The 22,633-nt window shown below is 32.9% G+C and overlaps 2 protein-coding genes across 14 annotated transcripts in view; one reads left to right on the top strand and one right to left on the bottom strand.

Moving 5' to 3' along the window:
• The window catches only part of PPFIA2 (PTPRF interacting protein alpha 2), a 476,859-nt gene extending 456,951 nt beyond the window's left edge, over positions 1-19,908 (top strand). For 7 of the 8 annotated variants that reach the window (XM_036867009.1, XM_036867008.1, XM_036867006.1 and 4 more), the window contains 5 exons: positions 6,572-6,747; positions 7,630-7,698; positions 14,534-14,693; positions 15,882-15,973; positions 17,975-19,908. In XM_036867009.1, coding sequence (XP_036722904.1) covers positions 6,572-6,747; positions 7,630-7,698; positions 14,534-14,693; positions 15,882-15,940 — 464 coding nt within the window. In that variant the 3' untranslated portion in view covers positions 15,941-15,973; positions 17,975-19,908. The remainder of the gene's footprint in view (positions 1-6,571; positions 6,748-7,629; positions 7,699-14,533; positions 14,694-15,881; positions 15,974-17,974) is intronic. The other variant, XM_036867010.1, reaches the window with a different exon arrangement.
• Positions 19,909-20,849: 941 nt separating this feature from the next.
• Positions 20,850-22,633, bottom strand: part of ACSS3 (acyl-CoA synthetase short chain family member 3) — a 142,953-nt gene continuing 141,169 nt past the window's right edge. For all 6 annotated transcript variants that reach the window (XM_036867014.1, XM_036867019.1, XM_036867015.1 and 3 more), the window contains one exon: positions 20,850-22,281. In XM_036867014.1, coding sequence (XP_036722909.1) covers positions 22,213-22,281 — 69 coding nt within the window. In that variant the 3' untranslated portion in view covers positions 20,850-22,212. The remainder of the gene's footprint in view (positions 22,282-22,633) is intronic.

The following is a 22,633-nucleotide window of genomic DNA, read 5'->3' as shown; positions in this document are numbered from 1 at the left end:
TAGCTAGGAATGATTTTAGAAACATTACTAACTGCTGCAACTATTGTTTGTACAAACCAATAAGATACTTCCTATAACAGACTTATTAGAAAAGTACTGTATTTAGTAATTAACCCTTTAAATGTTAAGCAGTACCTTAATATACAGGGGAAATAATTGTTTAAAAAGAACAACATGTTAGACTTCATACTTGGTAGAGACCACTTTATTTTTATTACTGTTGTTGGTGAAGGAAAATTGAATGATTAGGTATAAGATATAAATATCTACGGGACTTTTTTGGGCAAAAATCATAAGCCCTTTTATGTCTATTTATACTTTTTAATGGAAAAAAGCCTCAAATTTTTGGAAGAAAATTTTGAGTAGAAGCAAAATAAACTCCTTATATTTCTGTTTACCATTACCCAGGAGTTGATATATGGAAGCATTTCATCAAATTCAATAAGTGTTTGTACATTAATTGTTCAAAGTTAGGCACGAGTCTGTTTATTGTAATCCTCACTGCCTTTAGGGCTTACCTAAGACATGAAAATAGTATATATTACATGTTACCTTTCCTTCGCATATTAAAGTGTAGCACTGTTTTATTCTTTCAGATCACCTATCTTAGACTTCTGTAATTTTCATTTGTGATAAATATTGTCAGAAATCACTTTTATCTTTGGCAGTTCTTGGATAGTACATTAGTTAGAGTGGAATGGGTTTGAATGCCTGTGAAGGTGATTGATTAAAAATATTTTTCTATATATGGTTCATTGGAGAGTAGACAGACACACAATGGATTTCTTGTAACACTTCATTTGACTCATTACCTAGGAGCAAGAAAATGTTCTTCCATTATCAAAATTGGGTTATTTGATTTCACTTTATTTTGGGGACCCAGGAAATTGCAAGTTGTTTTTAGAGCACTGCTGTTCAGTTGAATTGAAATTTGGGAACTAATTGGCCAAAGAGAGACACCAAAAGGAAGTCTGTGCTTGACCTAACAGAAGATGTTTTAGCACACAAATAGATTTTACCCATGGGATACCCGTTTCTGGTTTTCTTTTTTGAAGTATTTTTTCCAATTAGATTTTATTATGCTTGGTCTCATCACATGAAATGCTTCTTATATAGACAGATGATTTGGCACTACATCAAATATTATATTAGTATTTGGCAATTGCTAGTTAGAGTGTAGCTCTGAGAAAAACTGCCAGGATTCACTATGATTATACACAGGCAACTCCATGTGTGATGTAGCTGTGAGTGAGATCATATATAGCCCGTTTCCTATAACTGATCTGATGACATTTACAGGAATAACTCTTGACTGTGACTAGGGGTCTCTGTTATTATCTGAAGTGTTAATTAACCTTGACCTTAATGAACAGCTTTCTGCAGTGAGGAGACCATGTGAATATCAGGAATCTATAAGCATTTAATTTGTTGCTAGGAAACAGTCAACACTGATCTCTAGACATTTATTGTTTAGGTCAAGAGGATCCTTACAAAGCTTTAAAGTCAGAGCATAAATTTTGCTTGGAAACAGATTTATAGAAAGGGATCTGATTTACAAAATGAAAAAAAAAAACAAAACTATGTTGTTCTGAAGAAGAGAATTTGGTATTAGTGTCTTATTTACCTTTACCCTGTAAATAAATGGATTATTTTATATTTATTATTTCATGAATAACTACAGGTATGGCAATGGAATTTTTGGTAGACGTATATTTACAGAAATATGGTAACTACAAAATATGTCATAGACTATCAAAATATAAATCCAGCTCCAGAAAAGAACAAATACTTCCTATTTACAAATCCATTTAGTGTAAAGAAAACTCGATATTTTTGTTGAACTATTGTCCCATTAGTTTTTTAAATGTTGCATTTAGTAAAAATAATTGGAGAACTGTTACTGCCAACCATACATACCTACCCAACTTTTGAAGTGCAAGTGTGGTATAACCAGTAGGTAGAACTAATCAGTTGCTATCAACAGCAGCTGACTAATGTAACCAAAATATAATACCAACCACCTGACATCCTGTTTTCTGAGGTCTAATGCCTCAATGGAAAAACTAATGAACGCTCAGAGGAAAACATATACTTTAGGACTGACCAGGGAGACCCAGTGAATATATATATATAATATAAAATTTCCATAGATAGTAAGGATTATTACCTAAGTCCTTTGCTTTGCTGAAGACATGGGGAAAGAAAGAGCTGAAACTCTGAGGGAGACAATAAACATCCTGCTTCCTGAAGAAATTCATTCTTTGGCTGGAGCAGGATATAGTAATGCGATTGTGGAAAGTGGGCATTTTGAGTCTTTCCTCACATGTTTCTCATTAAACCAAATCCAAAGAGAGACTTAGGGCCTTTCTTTTGAAATAAGATTGTTCAAGCCACAATAGGAGTTAAGTAGAGGTACGTGAGGTATATATACCTTCCAGATTCATATGCAAATGCTTTACCACCACCATGGATTGGTAGAGACGAAAAGAGTACAAATTAATCTGAGGAATTTCCACTTCTGACTATAATGGAATACATTAAATCAGATCAATCTTCAACCAAGAACAAGTAGAAAAACTAGATCAATCAATAAGCAGCTGTTTGAAGGCAGCAGAAAGCAACTAAGACACCCAAGACTTGAGAGGCCATGATGTTGAGAAAAAGAGAAATGTGTTGAGAGGTAAGCCTGTCATTCTCTGCTGCTTTTCCCTGTCTTACAGAACAGGGGAGGGAACATTGTAATTTAGAGGTGCCAAAGCTGCCAGGCCTTGAGGAACCAAGAACCTGGAGAAACAGGAAATAAGTAAGCCTGACACTTTATGCAAAGTTCCTCTTGAGGCATTTTTCAGTCATAAAGTCAGGGATTATATATATATATATATATACACATACACACATATATATATATACACATATATATATATACACACACACACATATATATACATATATATGTATATATATATATATAAAACATGTCAAATAATGGGGCCAAATGAGGAAAACCAAAAGGAATAAAACAGAAAATAGAAATATATCCACAAGTGACCCTGGATGATTTTTTTTCAGACATGGCCTTTAAAACAATTGTGATTAATGCGTTAAGAAAAGAGGTGACAAAATGGAAAAATTTTAATAAATAGCTAGAATCAATATGTTAAGAAATGATGAAATGGAAATTTTAAGAAGCAGAAAGTTTAAACTGGAACTAATAATGAAATAAAAGATAGATCAGTTGAAAATATCTGGCCTGAAACGTGAAAAGAAATAAAAGGATGAGTGATACAAAACAGATCATTAGAGACACTGGACACAGGGAGGAGTCTAGTATAGGTGTAATTGGAATCCCTGAAAGAGAGGTAAGAGAGAATGAGGAAGAAGCAATAGTTGAAAAGATACTGGTGGATATATTTTTTTTAATGAATGGGAACAACAAGCCACAGATTCAAGACACTTTATGAATGCCAAGCAAGATTAAAAAGAAAAAGGCTGGGAGAACACATCTGGGCACGGTAAAGCTGCTAAAAACCATGACCAGAATAAGACAAAACAAAATAAAACAAACAAACAACAACGACAACAAAGATTTAGAACCTTCCAGAGAAGACTCCACATTACTTTCAAAGGAGCAACACTTGAGCTATCTGACTCCACAACCGAAATAACAACCAGATGAAAACGGAATGACATCCTTAAAATGCTGATTGAAACTAACATCTCACCTAAAACTCTATAACTGTATCAATATTAAAGATAGAATTAATATATTTCAGATAAATAAAATCTGAGAGAAAACATCACCAGAAAATCCAAGGAGAAAAGGGAATATGAACATAGAGAAATATCTTCATATTCTCTAGAAATAGGCAAATATTTCTTATACATGACACAAAAATCATTAACCCTAAAGGGAGATTGATAAACTGAAATTCATTACAATTAAGCACTTAGGGTCACTGAAAGAATTAGGAGAGTGAAAGACAGTTTCAGAGTTGGAAAAGCTATTTGCAATACACATCTACAAAAGACTCATATCTAGAATATCTATAGAACTCTTACAAATGAACAAGAAAAGGATATATGTTTAAAAAATGAGAAGAAGATACATAGGAGCTTCATAAAAAAGGATTTCCAAATGGCCAGTAAATAGATACAAAATTGCTTAACAAGCAGGTATCAGGGAGTTACAGATCAAAACTAAGATAAGATACAAAGGGATAGTTTGCTAGGGCTGTTGTAATAGAGTAACACACATTGGGAGGTTTAAACAACAGAAATGTAGTATCTCACAGTTCTGGAGGCTAGATTAAAGTATCAGCAGGGTTGGTTCCTTCTGAGGGCTGTGAGGAACAATCAGTTCCATGCCTCTCCCTCACCTTCTGGTGGTTTACTGGCAATGTTGGCGTTCTTCAATTTATAGAAGCATCACCTTGATCTCTGCCTTCATCTTCATATGGTGTTCTCCCTGTGTGCATATCTTATTTCCAAATTTCCGCTTTTAAGAAGAAAACCAGTCATACTGAATTAGGACTCAGCCTAATACTCTCATTTTAACTCGATTACTTCTGTAAAGACTATATCTCCAAATAAGGTTACTTTCTGAGGTACTGGGGATTAGGACTTCAACATATGAATTTGTGGGGAGGCGGCAATTCAACTCATAACAACATAATGTTACCATAATGGCTAAAAACAAGCAAATTAAAAAAAAAAAAAAACCCAAACAAGTGAAAAATACAAAATATTGGTAAAGATGCAGATTTTCATGCACTGCTACTGGGGGTTTTAAATTGTGAGAGTGGTATTTAGCAATATCTGCTAACATTAAATGTATGTATAAAACATGACTCACCAATTCTGTTCCTTGCTATTTACTCAACAGCAATATGTATATATACAGCCAACAGAAAAATACATAAATAAGAATGTTCAAAGCAGCACTATTCTTAATAACCCACAGTAGAATCCACCCAAATTTCCATCAACAGTAGAAGGGATAAATTGTGACATAATCATACAATGGAATACTAAATAAACAAGCTACTGCTATGTGCCATAGCATGAGTGAACCCTATATTGAGTGAAGATACATATGTACAACTTCATTTATAAAAAACTAAAAAATCAGGCAAAATTAATCTGGGGTGAGCATAGTCAGAATATTGGTTATTGTTGGGGTGAGGATAATAACTGAGAAAGGACATGCGGGGACCTCTGTGGTGCTGAAGTATCACTTTATTGCTTTAATGTTATACACAAGAAAATCTAAATTGGTTATAAATTAATGCATTAGGACAAATTAGTAATGCTTTTGAGGAACTTAATATATAAATACTCTCCCCCCCCACACACACACACAAAGAAGAATATACTAATAAGATTTTTGCAGGTAATTTAAATTGGGGAAATGAACAGTTGAAGTTGAATAGTTCCCAAAGTATTCTTTATACTTTTTCCAGGTAAGGTATAAATTTCATTCTGAAAGAAAAAAAAAATTAATAGGAAAACTTACTTTTACTGTACTAGTAAATTATGGGTTTCATTTCCCTTTCTAGAAATGAAAAAATGTTTTCTTTTTTTAGAAAAAAAGTTTTAATTCTTTTCTCATTTCCCCTTAAGGATTGTAATTTAGAGGTGCCAAAGCTGCCAGGCCTTGAGGAACCTCAAGGATTAGAAAAAAAGTTTTAATTCTTTTCTTATTTCCCCTTAAGTTCCTCAAAATTCTTTCTTTTCAATGGAACATTCTGGTCCTTCTGACTGTTTTGCTGGCTATTATGTAGTATTATGTCAACTCATAATGAGAAGGAATGGAAAAAGGATAAAATATACTTTGATATGTTTTCGTCTAAAAAGGTATATATGACATTTTTCTCTAAAGGTTTTAGTTTTAGAAAATAAAATTCAAAGTGTTTTGTACCTTAGTAAAATATTGCGTTTCAACCTAAAAGGAAAAACAACTTATGACTTGAGAGTGGTTGATTTTTGGATTAGTATGTGATTGAGAAATAATGGATTGACAAAATAGTAGGGTAAGTATCAAACTATTGAGTGCCTGTTCTCTTACTATTCTGTTCTCTGACTTATTGCTTCATATGGAAAAAAAAAAAGTTTCTTCTAGCCTATACACAATAGTCAGGTAGTAGTTTAAAAATACTCTGATGAAGAACCGTAGTAGATTGTCATCTTGCTCTCTTGACTGAAGAGCTGTATATGGACACAAATAAGAAATGTCCCCATCTGGTGGTAAAAGCATTGAACTTCAGACTCCTAGAGCTCCAGAATGAAAACAAGAAACACTTTGAGACATTATGTTCCATGTGATGGAAATGCTCTCATTTCAGCGATAACAAACACTCTTAAAATCACAAATTTTTTTCTGGGCCAGAAGTAGAAAGGGTTAGTTATTAGAATGGTAAATACCTGTAACACAAGGAGCCAGCTGCACTAGGGAGTGGATAAAGAAGCCAGCATAAATGCTGACTTGGCCAGACGCCTGCGGCTCATTTCAGCTAGCAGTTTTTATTTACTATGCAAAATACTGCAGCCTAAAATGATGCACCTCTTTTTCTAGATGTGTTGGTGTGGAGCAATGATCGAGTTATTCGCTGGATACAAGCAATTGGACTTCGAGAATATGCAAATAATATTCTTGAAAGTGGTGTGCATGGCTCACTTATAGCCCTGGATGAGAACTTTGACTACAGCAGCTTAGCTTTATTACTACAGATTCCAACACAGAATACCCAGGCAAGCCCCTTTGTGCTGTAGTTGCACTATGTCCTGGTTTATGTAAGGACAAAGTAAACTTTTAGGAAAAAAAAGTTGGCTGTGTATTCATGATTTCTAATGGGAGTTAGTTCAACCTTTGGTATATGTCACTGGGACTTTAATTTCAAGCTACTGGATTTCTAGCCAAAACAAAATCATAAAATTAAGTAGAAAGGGATTTAGAAGTTATGTGGTCCAACCTCCCACCTGAATGCCAGATTCCCCCAAACGATATCCCTGACAGATGGCCTTTAGCCTCTGCCTCTCTCTGAGGGGCAGTCATTTCTATTTACATGTCTGAATTATACAGACGCTCAGCTCTGGGTGTGCCATTGATTCCCAAGTCTGGATAATTATTTGAATTGCTGGAGTTCCTTAAAAACTTAAAATAAAACATGCAATCTACATCACAAGCCTAAGAAATCAGATATCAAGAGATAGGGCACAGGAACCCTAATCATTTAAAGTTTCCCCAAATTATGATGATTGGTCAGGTTTGAGAACTACCTGCATAGAGTTGATAAAAATGTGGCAGTCTAACTTTACTTTTTATTTCATTTTTATATATTTCAAAGTTTACATAAAATATTCAATTGGAATAAAGTAACAAAGTGAGGTCAAACCCTTTGACCTCAGACGTTTATGTGAGGCTGTCTCTACTGTCCACAGACTAAAGAAAATTGCCCTTCCTTATGTTTATAGTTAAAATTTACAATGGCTTATAAATATAGAGGATGAAAAAAATAAGACCCCTGTAAATAAAACAGGGTATTGGAATGTTTTCTCAGGTAAATATAATCGCTATGATTTTTCAAATAAAAGGTGACTTCAGTGATGTTAACTGTAATCTGATCTCAACAGGCAAGGCAGATTCTCGAAAGGGAATACAATAACCTCCTGGCTCTGGGAACTGAACGGCGACTGGATGAAGTAAGTCTTTGTCTGTCATTCAAAAGGGACCTGGGACAGTACAAGTAAAATGGCTTTCAAGGACTAGTGCTCAAAATTAATCAGATGCTTGTTCTATGGATAGAATCTAGAATTTTCCCCACTATTATTCTTAAATATTTAATTTTACTAATTTGATTTGGGAAAGAACTTTATGAATTCATAGATATTATCATATCAGCAGTTAGAAACACTAAGAAGTAATTCAAATTCAGACATTTTTCATGAGCTATGACAGCAAAATAATGTTAAGAAAAATTTTTTAAATTGTAAGTAATGATAACACTAGTCCTAATAAATTCAGCTCTTTAATAAGGGATGTGCTTATTTCTTAAATATCAGTATATCTTCACAGGAAATTTTAGGATATTATAAGGAAGAGAAAACTTGCTTTCAATAAATGGGAAGCTTTTGATTATTTTAGATATCAATATTGTGTTTTCCTTAAAAATATATGAGTAACATTTTAACAGTCAGGAATTGAAGGTTATATTGAGTGTAAGAATCTCTACACATAGTATATGCATGTTTAAATGATTTGGAAAATAGTAAACATGTAAGTAGTCTCCCAAGATGAAGGAATACAAGGGATGTTAGCACACTCTGTGCATTGATAAACTGTGGATTTTAATATTCCTTCTGAGGTTTTCAAGGATCTTTCTGGAAGAAATGGGGAGGAAACCTGAGTATGAAGTGGAAAATACAGTGATGCATAATTCTGTGTTGCAAAATGCAGGTGTTTCTTGGCTGTAAAGAAAAACTGATTAAAATAGTTTTGTGAATGAACACAGCAATTCCTAAAATGAGACAATAATTCCACATTCAAATGGGCAGGGCAGGTGATCTTGGTTTTATAAAACCCAAGCTGTCCTTTTCAGAGGAGGTTAGACAGATAAGCTCTACAGTCTTGACCTCAGCTAACTTCCTGTAAATTCATACTCCTGTCCAATCAGGATAATGATTAATATTTTTTAAAAACAGTTAATATTTAACTGATTTTAATTTTATAACTTTGATAAGCTTTTCAATATTCTTTTTAAAAAATTTTTTATTGAAGTATAGTTAATTTACAATGTTGTGGTAGTTTCTCGTGTACAGCAAAGTGATTCAGTTCTATGTATATATATGTATATATATGTGTGTATATGTACATATGTATTCTTTTTCATATTCTTTTCCATTATAGTTTTTTTGTGTGTGTTTTTTTTAAATTTTTCTTTTGGTTTTTATTTATCCATTTAGCCACTTAAAATTTTTTTTAATTTTAAAATTTTCTTATTGAAGTATAGTTGATGTACAGTATTATATAAGTTATGGTGTACAACATAGTGATTCACAATTTTTAAAGGTTATACTCCATTTATAATTATTATAAAATATTGGCTATATTCCCCATGTTGTACAACATATCCTTGTAGATTATTTTATACATTATAGTTTGTACCTCTTAAGCCCCAACCCTATTTTACCCCTCCACCCTTCCCTCTCCCCACTGGTAACCACTAGTTTGTTTGCTATAACTGTGAATCTGTTTCTTTTTTTGTTATATTCACTAGTTTTATTTTTTAGATTTCACATATAAGTGATATCATATAGTATTTGTCTTTCTCTGTCTGACTTATTTCACTTAGCATAATACCCTCCAAGTCCATCCATGTTGCTGCAAATGGCAAAATTTCATTCTTTTTTATGGCTTAGTATTCCATTGTATATATACATGCAACATCCTTTTTATCCATTCATCTATTGATGAACACTTAGGTTGCTTCCATGTCTTGGCAATTGTAAATAATGCTGCTATGAACATTGGGGTGCATGTATCTTTTCGAACTTGTGTTTTCATTTTTTTCGGCTATATACCCAGGGGTGGAATTGCTGGGTCATGTTTTAGTTTTTTTTTACTTTTAGTTTTTTGAGAAACCTCCATACTGTTTTCCACAATGGCTGCAGCGATTTACGTTCCCACCAACAGTGTACGAGGGTTCCCTTTTGCCACATCCCCTCCAGCATTTCTTATTTGTGTTCTTTTTGATGACAGCCATTCTGACAGGTGTGAGGTGATATCTCATTATGGTTTTAATTTGCATTTCTCTGACGATTAATGATGTTGAGCATCTTGTCACATGTCTGCTGGCCATCTGAATGTCCTCTTTGGAAAAATGTCTATTCACGTCTTCTGCCCATTTTTTAATTGGGTTGTCTTTTTTTTGTCGAGTTATATGAGCTATTTATATATTTTGGATATTAACCCCTTATCAGTCATATTATTTGCAAATGTTTTCTCCTGTTCAGTAGGTTGTCTTTCTAGCTACTACTGTGGAATTCTCTATTTCTCCCTTCAGTTCTGTCAGGCGTTGTTTCATGTATTTTGGGACTCTGTTGTTAGGTGCACATAATTATATCATTTTGATGAATTGACCCTTTTATCATTATAAAATATCTCTGTCTTTAGTATATTTCTTGGTCTTAAAGTCTATTTTATCTAATATTGGTATAGACACTTTACCTCACTTGTGGTTACTGTTTGCATGGTGTATATTTTTTCATTCTTTTGCTTTCAACCTATTTGTGTCTATGCATCTAAAATATCTCTTGTAGGGAGTGTATAACTGAATCTTGTTTTTTAAATCTGGTTTGATAATGTTTAAGTCATTCACATTTAGTCTGAATGTTTGTTATTTATATTTAGAGTAATTATTGATATGGTTGGATTTCTCTCTGCAATTTTATTTTTTCCTATATGCTTCATGTCTTCTTTTGTTTTTGATGTGCTTCTCTTCTTCCTTTACTGTCTTCTTTTGTGTTAAATAAATACTTTTCTAATGTACATTTTAATTCCTTTGTGGTTTATTATATTTTTGAGTTACTAGTCTCAGTTTGTTCTAGAGATTATAATATGTAATTTATCACAATATACTTCAGATTAATACTAACTCAATTCTAATAAATTATCAAAACTTTGCTCCAATATAGCTCAATTCCCTCCCTTACCCTTTGTGCTATTATTGTCACATATATTACATCCATATGTGTTATAAATCCAATAATAGTGTTATAATTATTGCTTTATATGTCTTTTTAAAAATTTAAGAGGAGAAAAAGTATATTTATAGAATTTTTTATATTAAACCACATATTTGTCATTTCTGGTTCTTTTCTTCTGTGGATTCAAGTTTCTGTCTGGTGTCCTTTCCTTTCTCCAGTATAACTCTATTCCTTCTTTATGTTATAAACCCGACAATTGTTTTTTAACTCAGTTAAGAGAATAAAAGAGGAAAATATGTTTGTAGTGTCTTTGTATTTACCTATATAATTGCCTTTTGCTCTTTATTTCTTCATGTGGATTTGATTTACTGTCAGGTGTCGTTTCCTTTTACCCTGAAGGACTTCCTTTAGTATTTTTTATAAGTCAGGCCTGTTAGCAACAAATTCTCACTCTTTGTTTGTCTGGGAGTGTCTTTATTTCACCTTCATTGTTGAAGGATACTTTTATTGGACAAAGACTTCTTGATTGACAGGATTTTTTTTCTTTCAACACTTTGAATATGCCATCTCATTCCTTGTGGCCTCCATTGTTTCTGATACAAAATTAGCTGTTAATTTTATTGTGGTTCCCTTGTATGATACATTAATTTCTCTCTTGCATTCAAGATTTTCGCTGTCTTTTAACAGTTTTACTATGATGTCTACTTGGACTTTGGATGTGTAAATTAATGTTTTTCATCAAATTTTTGAATTTTTGGACTATTATTTCTTCAAATATGTTTTTCTGCCTAATTCTCTCCTCCTCTGGAATTCCCATTAAGTGTATATTGTGTGTTCAATGATGTTCCACGGGTATCTGAGGCTCTGTTCATTTTTCTTCATTCTTTTTTTCTTTCTGTTCTTTAGACTGAATAATCTCAATTGCTGTATCTTCAAGTTTGCTGATTCTTTATTCTTCCAGCTCAAAGATGCTATTGAACCTCTCTAGTGAATTTTTAATTTCAGTTATTTCACTTTTCAATTCCAGAATTTCCATTAGATTCTCTCTCTCTCTCTCTGTATATATATATAATATATATATCATATACATAATATATATCATATATTATAATTTCTGTCTTTCTATTGATATCCTCCATTTGATGAGTCATTTGATGAGTTTTTCCTTTTTTTTTTTATCATCTTTATTGGAGTATAATTGCTTTACAATGGTGTGTTAGTTTCTGCTTTATAACAAAGTGAATCAATTATACATATACACATATCCCCGTATCTCTTCCCTCTTGCAGCTCCCTCCCTCCCACCCTCCCTATCCCACCCCTCTAGGTGGTCACAAAGCACAGAGCTGATCTCCCTGTGCTATGTGGCTGCTTCCCACTAGCTATCTATTTTACATTTGGTAGTGTATATATGTCCATGCCACTCTCTCACTTTGTCCAGGCTTATCCTTCCCCCTCCCCATATCCTCAAGTCCATTCTCTAGTAGGTCTGTGTCTTCATTCCCGTCTTGCCCCTTGGTTCTTCGTGACCATTTTTTTTTTTTTTTTAGATTCCATATATACATGTTAGCATACAGTATTTGTTTTTCTGACTTACTTCACTCTGTATGACAGACTCTAGGTCCATCCACCTCACTAAAAATAACTCAATTTCTTTTTATGTCCATTATGGTTTATTACAGGATATTGAATATAGGTTCCTGTGTTGTACAGTAGGGCCTTGTTGTTTATGTATTTTATATATAGTAGTTTGTATCTGCTTTTAATCCTCATTCTTAATTGTTGAATCAAAAAGATAGTCGTCTGTATAAACACATACACACTTCTTTTAAATACAATTATTCTCCTTACTTAAAAGTTGGAAAAATAATTTTAATAAAAATTATTAAAGATCTGTCATATCGTTAGATTCTAAAATGCAGACTGACCTGAAGTAGAGGTCCAGTCAGAGACACAAGTCTATGTGGGTTCTAGTGTTGCTTCTTAAAAGTAATGAACAAGTTGAAAGGCCTAAATGGAACGTTATTATCTGCCTTTAAAATATGCTGCCTCTTTTTATTACTAAAAAAGCACATGATTTTGTTATTCAAACCCTCTAGTTGCTTTTGTCTCAGTTTTTTGTTTGTTTCTTTGTTTGATTTTGGTTTTGTTTTTTGAGTGTGAACAAAAATATCTAAACAACTTAGCTGGAGCCAGAATAGACTTGTTTTGGGGGCTGATCGCATTCAGATTCCACTGAAATGATTTGAGAAGTGCTCATGTGCTGCTACAGACAGAGGATATCCTCAGCTGAGAGCATATCTTTCAATCTCCTCTCATGGAAACCTTTTCCTGTGATGTTGTGGCTTATAGTTCCCATTAACTTTCTGCAGTAACACTATGTTGAAAGAGCAGAAGTTAAGGAATCATGATTTAAATTCTCAACTTACTGGCATAGTTTTGAGCCCTTATCTCACACGTTATAGGAGCTGTACATTCCTACAATGTAATGTAATGTTTTATAGAACTGAAGAAAATTTATGTTCATGCAACATCTTCTCCAAGATTCAAGAAGTCAGAGAGGCCACAACTGTGAAATTCTGCTTCTTTTTTCCATTTATAAACATTTGGAGGTCTAAGGCAAAGTAAAATGCAGCAGCTGAGAAGAGTAGCAGAAATCTCTTAAAGTGTAAAATGGCTATCAAATCTAAACAAAATGTATATATTAATAATAAGGATTCTAAAAGAAAAATGGATAAATGTAACTACATAAATGATTTTATTTTTCCCAGATTAACCTTGTATGCTACTTAAGTTAGTAGTCTATGATGAAGAATACTTTATAGTGTTTCTTATTTATAACAATGATAATTTAGGCTGAACATCTATCTATATTCTCTATGCCCAGATGAAGTCACCTGAGCTAGCAGAGTCAACCACACATATTTAACTATAATTTTAGGGAGTAGACAGTCCTTCCTTCGATGAAAAACTTAGTGATATAAGAAGATAAGATCTATGTAGAATGATTAATATTTTCCTTAGATTAGAAACAAAGAATATAATCAGTCAAATGGTAAATTACATATTGTTGCTTACCAATTCAGAGAAAATAATTGTTTGTCTGCAGGTACAATGTGTATGCACAGAGAGGGAAGATTTTATGCAATTAAGATATAATAGAATCAGCAACAAGAATTACATTGTAAAACAGCAAACAGAGTTACATTATGCTTTTAGTGGCATCTAATGAGCACATGTATTTATTAAAAGGAAGGTGACCATTTGCATAGGGTTTTCAACAAACTACAAGTTAATTCTGTATCAGCTGAAATCTAGCAAATGACAAATATAGTTTCTTACACAGAATATAAATTATAGTATCCCATATGAGCTAGGCTGTATCAAATATAGATTTCCCATAACATGTATCTTGTATACATAAAAGCAAAATTCATGAAATAGTTAATCAAGTGTGTGAATCAAATAGTGTTTACCCAATACTTATTCAACTAAGTATATCATCTCATACCATAAAAACAGTTGGCATGAAGTGCAACAAAGTATACCCAATATTCTTTTTGGAAAAACTTTGGGGTTTTATTTTAAATTGTCAAAGATTTTACTTTTATATATGTTTTAGATTCAAAATCATATGAACTTTTTAATAAAAACATTTCTATTTCACATATCCTGCATTCTCATTTTGGAATCAATATAACCCTTGAAATAAAGTATAATATTCCACATGTATACTTTACAGACTGAATGTAAATAATCAGTGTTACATGTTTTAAGCACCTGGACTAGTTTACGTGTTTTCATTACATCAAATTGTATCTCTGTACCGGCAGAGTGATGACAAGAATTTCAGGCGTGGGTCGACCTGGAGAAGGCAGTTTCCTCCCCGTGAAGTACACGGAATCAGCATGATGCCTGGGTCCTCAGAAACATTACCGGCTGGATTTAGGTTAACCACAACATCGGGGCAGTCAAGGAAAATGACAACGGATGGTACAGTAGTTTTGCATTTCTGCTTATAAAGTAAAAAGCTTGCTTAGCAAATGCTATCATTCTCTGATCTTGCATAGCTTTCTGGAATTGATTCTTTTCTTAAGTTGGTTTGCTCTGCTTGAAGTTTACTTTGCTTTCATCAGACCATACTCTTTTGTAAGCTGTTAATGCATGAACTCACGGTACGTTATTCATATTTTTAAAATAATTTAAAATATCCTAAAAAGGACAATTTTGGCTAATGTCCACATCTAGGAAGAAAAACATCTGCATGATTTGTGTTTCTTTACTCTTCTATTCACCAAGTAAATAATTTGTTTAGAGGATGGATTTGGACTAAAGGTCCTTAATAAATGGAAATTAACTCCACTGTCACCCTACATGCTTGAATATTGCAAGTTTTCTATTTCATCTTAAAAACTCAGACTCATCAGATATTCTCACCTATGACCAAGGCAGAAGGCCTTAAATAAACAAGCACAACCATGAGAAGAGAATTAAACAAACACAAAACCGACAGTAATTTCCCAATTAGTATTTCCTTCTGTGGACATTAGACTTGTGTTATATACTTCACAAAGGAAAACAGCCATTCTGGAGGAGAGACAAATTTGAAGTTGTAGTCACAAAGTTACGTCTGTCTGGGAAGCAATTAAACAAAAAAGTCCCACTCTCTTTACTGAGACAATCACCTAGAATTATTATTTCTTGTCAAGGTGATAGTTATCATGGCCCTTAAAATAAGTTCCAGTATAAACCATGATCTTTGATCTATATTTCTTCTAAGTTGTTACTATTATGGAACACATTAGCAAAATTCATGAGGAATTTAACATGATTAAAATGAGTATAGAAGCTTTTCAGTATTGGAGGGGAAGACAACCCATCATACTGAATTCTCCAAGAGCAATCTTTGCTTCAAACACAGGAGCACCCAGGGGAACTGTTCTTGTTAACAGATTTCATCTAAGGAGGAATACACAACTTGAAAGCTCAGTTGAATCGCATTGGAATAAATTTTCTTTAGTAGCTTGTCTTGAGAAAAGGAATACGAGTGGCTTCTATCTGAGAGAAAGAAGGTCTATTAATATGTTCAGACCCCTTTATGCAGGGAAAATAAATCTTTCTCATCTGAAATTTTGTACTCAATTATCCAAGTCCCTCTAAAGCCCTTTTCTCCATTTTCAGTTCCTTCATCAAGACTGCAGAGGTTAGACAACTCCACTGTTCGCACATACTCATGTTGACCAGCCACTCAAAGGAGGCAGCACTGACTTGCTGTGAGTAGTTTTCCTTGGCTGACAAAAAACAAACCGCCAAAAAAAATGGAACCTACATAGACTAGTAAATATACACGATACTCTTTGGTGTGGCCTAGCAGTACAGAAGTGAGATAACCCCTTTGAATTGCTAGAGAGTGGAAAGGTTCTTTATATTGTAACTCTTAATCTAGGATTTCCTATCACCATCTGCCTGCTATGGTTTAAGGCCCATCTGTTGGAGGCCTGTCACTATCTTATTACACATCAATGGGTTGCTACTACACTGGCTTCTACTTTTTCGTAGCACTTTATATTGATGCGTATAGCATTTTACTGATGAGAGTTTGGCACTTACAGAATAACACACTTTTAAGTGAGTATTTTATAAAGGGGAAGTTGAAATAGGCAAATAGTATTCTAGTAGGTACCCAGAGTCAAATAGTGGCAGAATCAGGAGAATGATTTGGAGGTGATTTCACATTAAAAACAAAAGTATAACTGAAAAATTTGAACTTCTGGTATATTGTTTTTCATCAATGTGATTAATATTTGTTGAAAACGTATAGGAATTTTAAGTATCTGGGGTTTATAGCAGATAGAAACAAAGTGAAATAACATTATAACAATGGCGGACAGGACAGAAAACCATGCTATATAATCATAAGATATAAGGCATTTGTACTTCGAGAAATACTAGTTGAGGGAATCTACTTCCAAATCCATATGAAAATGGAGTTTTATTGAAAACCAGTCTTAGTAAAACTGTTTTCATAGAAAATAAATGTCAAGAACTCATAAACATTTTTTAATCTACAACTGTGCTTTACCAAAATATTCTACCATTTACGATGAATTAAAATTTTGGGAAAACACTTTTCAGAGCAATATTGAGAACCAAATGTGTGCACAGGGATGGGGAGAGGAACCGCTTATCTTGTGCTGTTTATTCATTGCCTTGAACTAAAAGCTCCACACAATCTACTGATGGTCTTTGGGACCTAATATAGGAGCTGATATGCTGCCTTATTTGGGTCACTACTTGAAGCTGCTGATGATAAAACAAAAAGCTTTCAGATAAGAGATTTAATTTCAGAATGTAAAACCCTAACATTAAAAATTTAATTATGGTATACAATTTGGCATCTCATTAGGCATGATCTAAAATTTGTAATAATTTGGCTAAATAAGAGGCTTTCCAAAATACTGTTTGTAATAGTTTCTACACATAACATGATAATTTACCAGGAACTAGAATTAGAATACTTCACTAATTTACAAATGACTATTTAATATGTTGAATAGTGCTTGCTTCTTAGCTCTTGACTGATGGGTAGAATTACTCTTTAACTATTTGTAATCTGTATTTTGTGCTTGGCATTCTAGCTCATATTTCCTAGTTTTTACCATTAAATGGGATAAAGGTATTTATTTCTAATAAGTTAATCTGGGACAACCAATTTCTATTTTGAGGAAACATTAGCATTTTTGTTATTAACACAGTTCAGAACATATTATTTATCTCGTGTCGGGATAGTAATTGTGATCTTTTCCTAAGTATATTATGACTGGAAAGAATCAGTGATGCCACAGATTCTTTATATGTTACTGATTATCATTATGTTTTTGTCACAATTAAACAAAGGTCTCTTTTGAAGAGCTCTAAAATATATGAGTTAGAATACAGATCTATTCCATGGAATAGGTCAACTCAACTCAATTTATTAATGAGCAAGCTGTACGCTTTTCAAAAGGACTGCTGACGTTTTCTGTGACTACCTTTGTTTATATTATCTGCCATACTTTTACAAAGTTGAGCAAATCTTATTTATGAACCTCGCCTGCACAAAATTAGAGAGGAGTAAATATTAATTACATACAGCCATTGGTTAGACCTGAGATGATATCCTACCCTTAGGACAAAAGTGGGCAGGATGCATGGAGGTGCACCAAGAGTCGCAGAGGGAGAGTTTCCAATCTGGGATCTTTCAGTAAACTAATGCTGTCCATTACATATTTTAGATGTCGTCTTTTCAGTCTACTCTACCTAAAGTGCACTACCATCTAAGAAGATAAGCAGTGAAAACCTTTGTGAAGACTGAATTCTAAGGAAATAATCACAACTAATGGTTTATTAAGCTGAAAATGTGATTTTGGGGGGAGTCAGATATTAAGTTTGATTAGTTTACTACAATTGTAAGAAAATGCTTAAGTCATTTGAATAATAAGCATCATCCACATCATAAATTCTGTACAACGATGCTTTTATGAAATGGAGCCACTTGTTTTTTCATGTTTTATTGTAATATACTTGGCATTTATGTATTACTGTGTATGCATTTCTTTTTAAATGTGTAAGTCTTATGTAAATGGATATAAATATGATTTTTTTAAAAAATAAAGTATATGGTTCATGGAGTCTTGAGTGCAAACATTTGACAATTCCAAGTACTGTTTGTATTTACCATTCCACCATTTTTACAGTTTTTGAATTGTAACAAATTGATATGTTTCCTGGAAGCATGTTTCATGCTTCCACATGTTTCTCCTTCAAGTCTGTCAATCCTTAAAGCTGAAAACCTGCCTCTGATCATGTAAAAAAGAATGATTTAACCTGGAACTGGAGCCAAAAATAGACCTTTAAAGGAAATCAGGGATGTCCTATATCTTTAGAAATAGCACTGTGATGGCTCGATCTCCTTTTCAATACAAAACAAAGCCAAACTGTTTACAAGAGTCAAAAGCAATTATTTAAAAAAATTTATAAAGAAAAAAAAATGATCTCTTCTTATTACCTGTGGACCAAGAAAAACAAACAAACAAACTTTACTAAGAACCACATGTTCACCCAAATACCTTGAACCTCCAGCCAGCACTGTTCAGTGAATGTCAACCACTGCAGAGTCTGAGGTCATTTCCACTGGAAAAAACAAAACCCCAGAAACATTTCCCTTTTGTCAATGTAATACGGCATTAGCCAGACTCATGTCTAACGTTATATGCTTTTAGCCGAGAAGGCCTTGTTGCGACTTCCCTGAAGTCAGTTTTATCAGAGGAAATAAAGACAGAATGATTAACATATATAGTGTATAAAAGTATAGAAGAATAATCTCTCCCCTGTGGCTTTATTTGGTGGTGTTACTGTTGTTTATTCTTTGTTTATATGGGAGATTTCAAAGTAAAATCTATTTAAGAATACCATTTATCTAACTGCTGATTTTCTGCTGCTTGATCTTATTAACAGCAAGACCTGTCATTAGTAATTCCTTTTTTGTATTTAATTTGCTATGTTTGCACGTACATTACATTTGTTTTGATGTCGATTTTTGTTTAACAGATTCACTCAAAAGGTAATGGTAACAGAAACCCTCTCCATTGTCAATAAACAAAAATACTTCCAGTTCTCTGTTTAAGCTTTGTTTTCTAGTCACATATAGTTTAAAATTTTACTTAAACTATAATGAAAATCATTCTTGTTAGTGATCAATCTTTTATCTTCAAAAGTGAGTCTGCCACAAGAGGGAGCACTAAACTTGCTTATGAAAGTGATTTAAAATTTTCTAAAAATGTTGCCTGATTAGAAACAATGGGAAAGAGCTTTTTAAGTTCGTCTGAATATGGGGATCTTGACTTACAGAAATGAAATATAATATAGAAACTATGGTATCATAATAATACAAACTAGATTTGTATCTACTGTTCTGCACAACTTAATTGCATAAACAGTTTTTCCCCTTTAAGAGATCACCTAATAAGAGATATTAACCATTTAAAATAGACTCTAACATACAGGGATATAAAAGATCCAGTTACTTGTCTCAAAAACCATAAAATATTCTTCAATGTATAATATCATTTTGCCAGATTCCAAAACCCATTTAATGGATTAAGCTTAGAACCTTGGTTTTCTTCCTTTTAACTATCTATCAACATTATGAATTTTCATATTTTTAATAATCAGAGCCTTTACAAATATAATTTTCTATAAATAAAACTGCTTTTTAAATGTAAAGCAGTTCTCATTTGTATATACTTAGTACATTTTCACAGGCAAAATAGCTCAATTAATTGGCACTTTTCTATAGATTTTAAAAGAAAATATTTACATTTTAATTTTAATACCTTACAGTAAAAAAATTCTATGCAACTACCAAAAGATCATGCAGAATTTATTTCAGCAAATTACATTTTTTAGTAACATTATATTGTTATTTTTAAAGACATTTAATTCAAAATATTTTAAGGACTATTGAGTGAAAGTACCTTATAGTAAGTATTAAAATAGAAAATTCCTTTTTTTTTCTTCCAAAATTTAAGCAATCTGATGACTGTATCTTTCTTGTCCCACATTCAGTCTTGTGAGAGGAACAGTAGTTTCTCTGACCCTGCAAAGGAGATCACTTTCCTTAACCAGATGCAAGAAAACACCACTTACCCGGTCTTGTGCACCGTTTTCCAATCCCACTCAACAGGAAAATAACCCAAGCCTGCTTGCTGAAGTGTCTCTCAGATTGATTACCACGAAAAAGTGTGCACGAGGATCAAAGATGTAATCGTTAACACAATTCTTGTATATGCCTGGGTTTATACCTTGCAGATGAACTATGATACACATTCGGCTAAAGAATTTCCCGTTTCAAATTAACTGAATTTTATATGAAAAAATAAGGTAATACATCTTAATGCTAAGACATTAAAAAGTGTAAGATTACAGTTGTGATAAGATAAAATGTACTCAAGAGAAGAGACAGTTTAAGGAACCCAACAGCTTCAAATTATAAGTTGAATATCTATCTAATTAGTTGAACTCAGTCTACTAAAATAATTAAAGGGAACAGTTAGATGAATGTATTTTTTCAGGTGTAACAATCAAAGCGCCAATTTTAGCAAATAACAATTTACTTTGAGAAGCCATTTATTTTATAGGCTACAGTCCAAAAAATCCTATCATTTTCAGAATGTCTTTATACAAGTTGTAAGCAATTTTTATGAAACAAACAATAAGCTCTTACCTATTATCTCTCATATATATTTCGTGATATGTTACCCGACTATATGTTAAGACAGTTGCTCTTAAAAATAATGTTCCTGATGGACTGAAAGACTGAGGAGTACTTTAAGAACCGTCAAAGACTCAGTGGGTATGGTATTTGTTGAGTTTAAATGTATTCTTTGATAACTGATCTCATGTAGAACCGTAAGTAAACCAAATATGTAACTATATCTACCTACTCTGGTTAATTGGCACATTATCATAAGCTTATCAACAAAGACTAATTTTCAGTTATTTTTTTAATGCTCAATAGTTTTACAGAAGTTTAAATGGAAAGATGTGCTTTGGATGTGACAATATTTTTTTAGTGAGTTATTTAAAAATTAGAGATTTCACATAAAATCTGGATTTTTGGTTTCTCTTAAAACTCCTCCTGGTTTTTAGCTAATGTAAAAGCTTGTACATTTCTTCCTTAAGAGCTTTCCTTGCCAGTTTCCCCATTTCTACACATTTCCTTGTTTCCAAAAGAAGCTGGAATCATTAAGAAGTATACAGTCAACTAAGAACCTGAAAGGGGAGGAGGGGCTCCAAAGAGCCCTCATCTCCATGACAAAGAGACTGGATTAATTGACCTCTATGCCCTCTGCCAGCCTGTGATTTCCCTTGACTAAGTAACAAAGGATTGAAGAGAGCTGTACCTTGGTTGGTACCCAGCCTTCCCTCAGGAAATGTGTGACTAGACAGATTCTCCTACCTAGAAAATCATGTCTAGATGATTACCTAAAACTTCCCATTTCATCCATTTCATTTAAAATAACCATGCATGTGGGCATCTCAAGAATATTAGAAAATATTCAGAATTTCTATAAGAAAATTATAATTGTTTTCTGACTTCACTTGAGTTTTAGGTCTTGGGTCAAAGCTGCAGAGTCCTAGTTTCAGGAAGTGGCTCGATATTAGTGTCACTTTCAATTAAAATGTTTTTTTGGGGGGTACAATTTTTATAAATCGTATGTCAGATATATTTTTCTTAAATCGAAGTTCTGGAAAATCTATAATGAGCAATGTTACAGGTAACCAGTAACAGTGCTAATTGGGCTAATCAAACAGAAGGCCTTTTACTAGACTGCACGTACATTGTTTTTAGACCAAGCTCTACAATTTACATTTCAGTTTGCATGTAATTTCTATTTAAATATTTATTTCTGGGAAATAATTCCAAAAACTAACTCCAATTAGAAAAGTGACAAAAAAAGAAAAAAAAAAGTCACAATGCCTGCTTCAGCATTTCTTCTATGTGCCCAAAAATGCTGGGGTCTTCAATTGTAGGAGATACCTGGAAAGAAAATTAGAGCCAGATGAAGGTGCTTCATTGAACCCCTTCCATTCTATACAATTAAACAATTATATGCAATCTTGTATTCCCCATTATCTTATCATACTCATATAGAAAGGTTCAAAACAGGGAACTTTGAACTCAATATTTTAAAATGTATCTATAGTAAAATAAACTGTTCAGTTAGCAAAACTATTGGTCCTAGATAGTACTTTCTTTTATGGGCCTTTCAATAAGTGTCTATAGAAAGAATTTTTTTTTTGGCATTTGCGCATACAACCACTCCTTACTGTTGCATCACTTTTTATTAGATCTTGATGATTAAAAATACGTATATTTGTGCATGTATAAT

This window comes from Balaenoptera musculus, chromosome 10, assembly GCF_009873245.2.
Source record: "Balaenoptera musculus isolate JJ_BM4_2016_0621 chromosome 10, mBalMus1.pri.v3, whole genome shotgun sequence".
Taxonomy (NCBI): domain Eukaryota; kingdom Metazoa; phylum Chordata; class Mammalia; order Artiodactyla; family Balaenopteridae; genus Balaenoptera; species Balaenoptera musculus.
The sequence above is the reverse complement of the archived record's forward strand: the minus strand, read 5'-3'. Positions and strand labels throughout refer to the sequence as shown.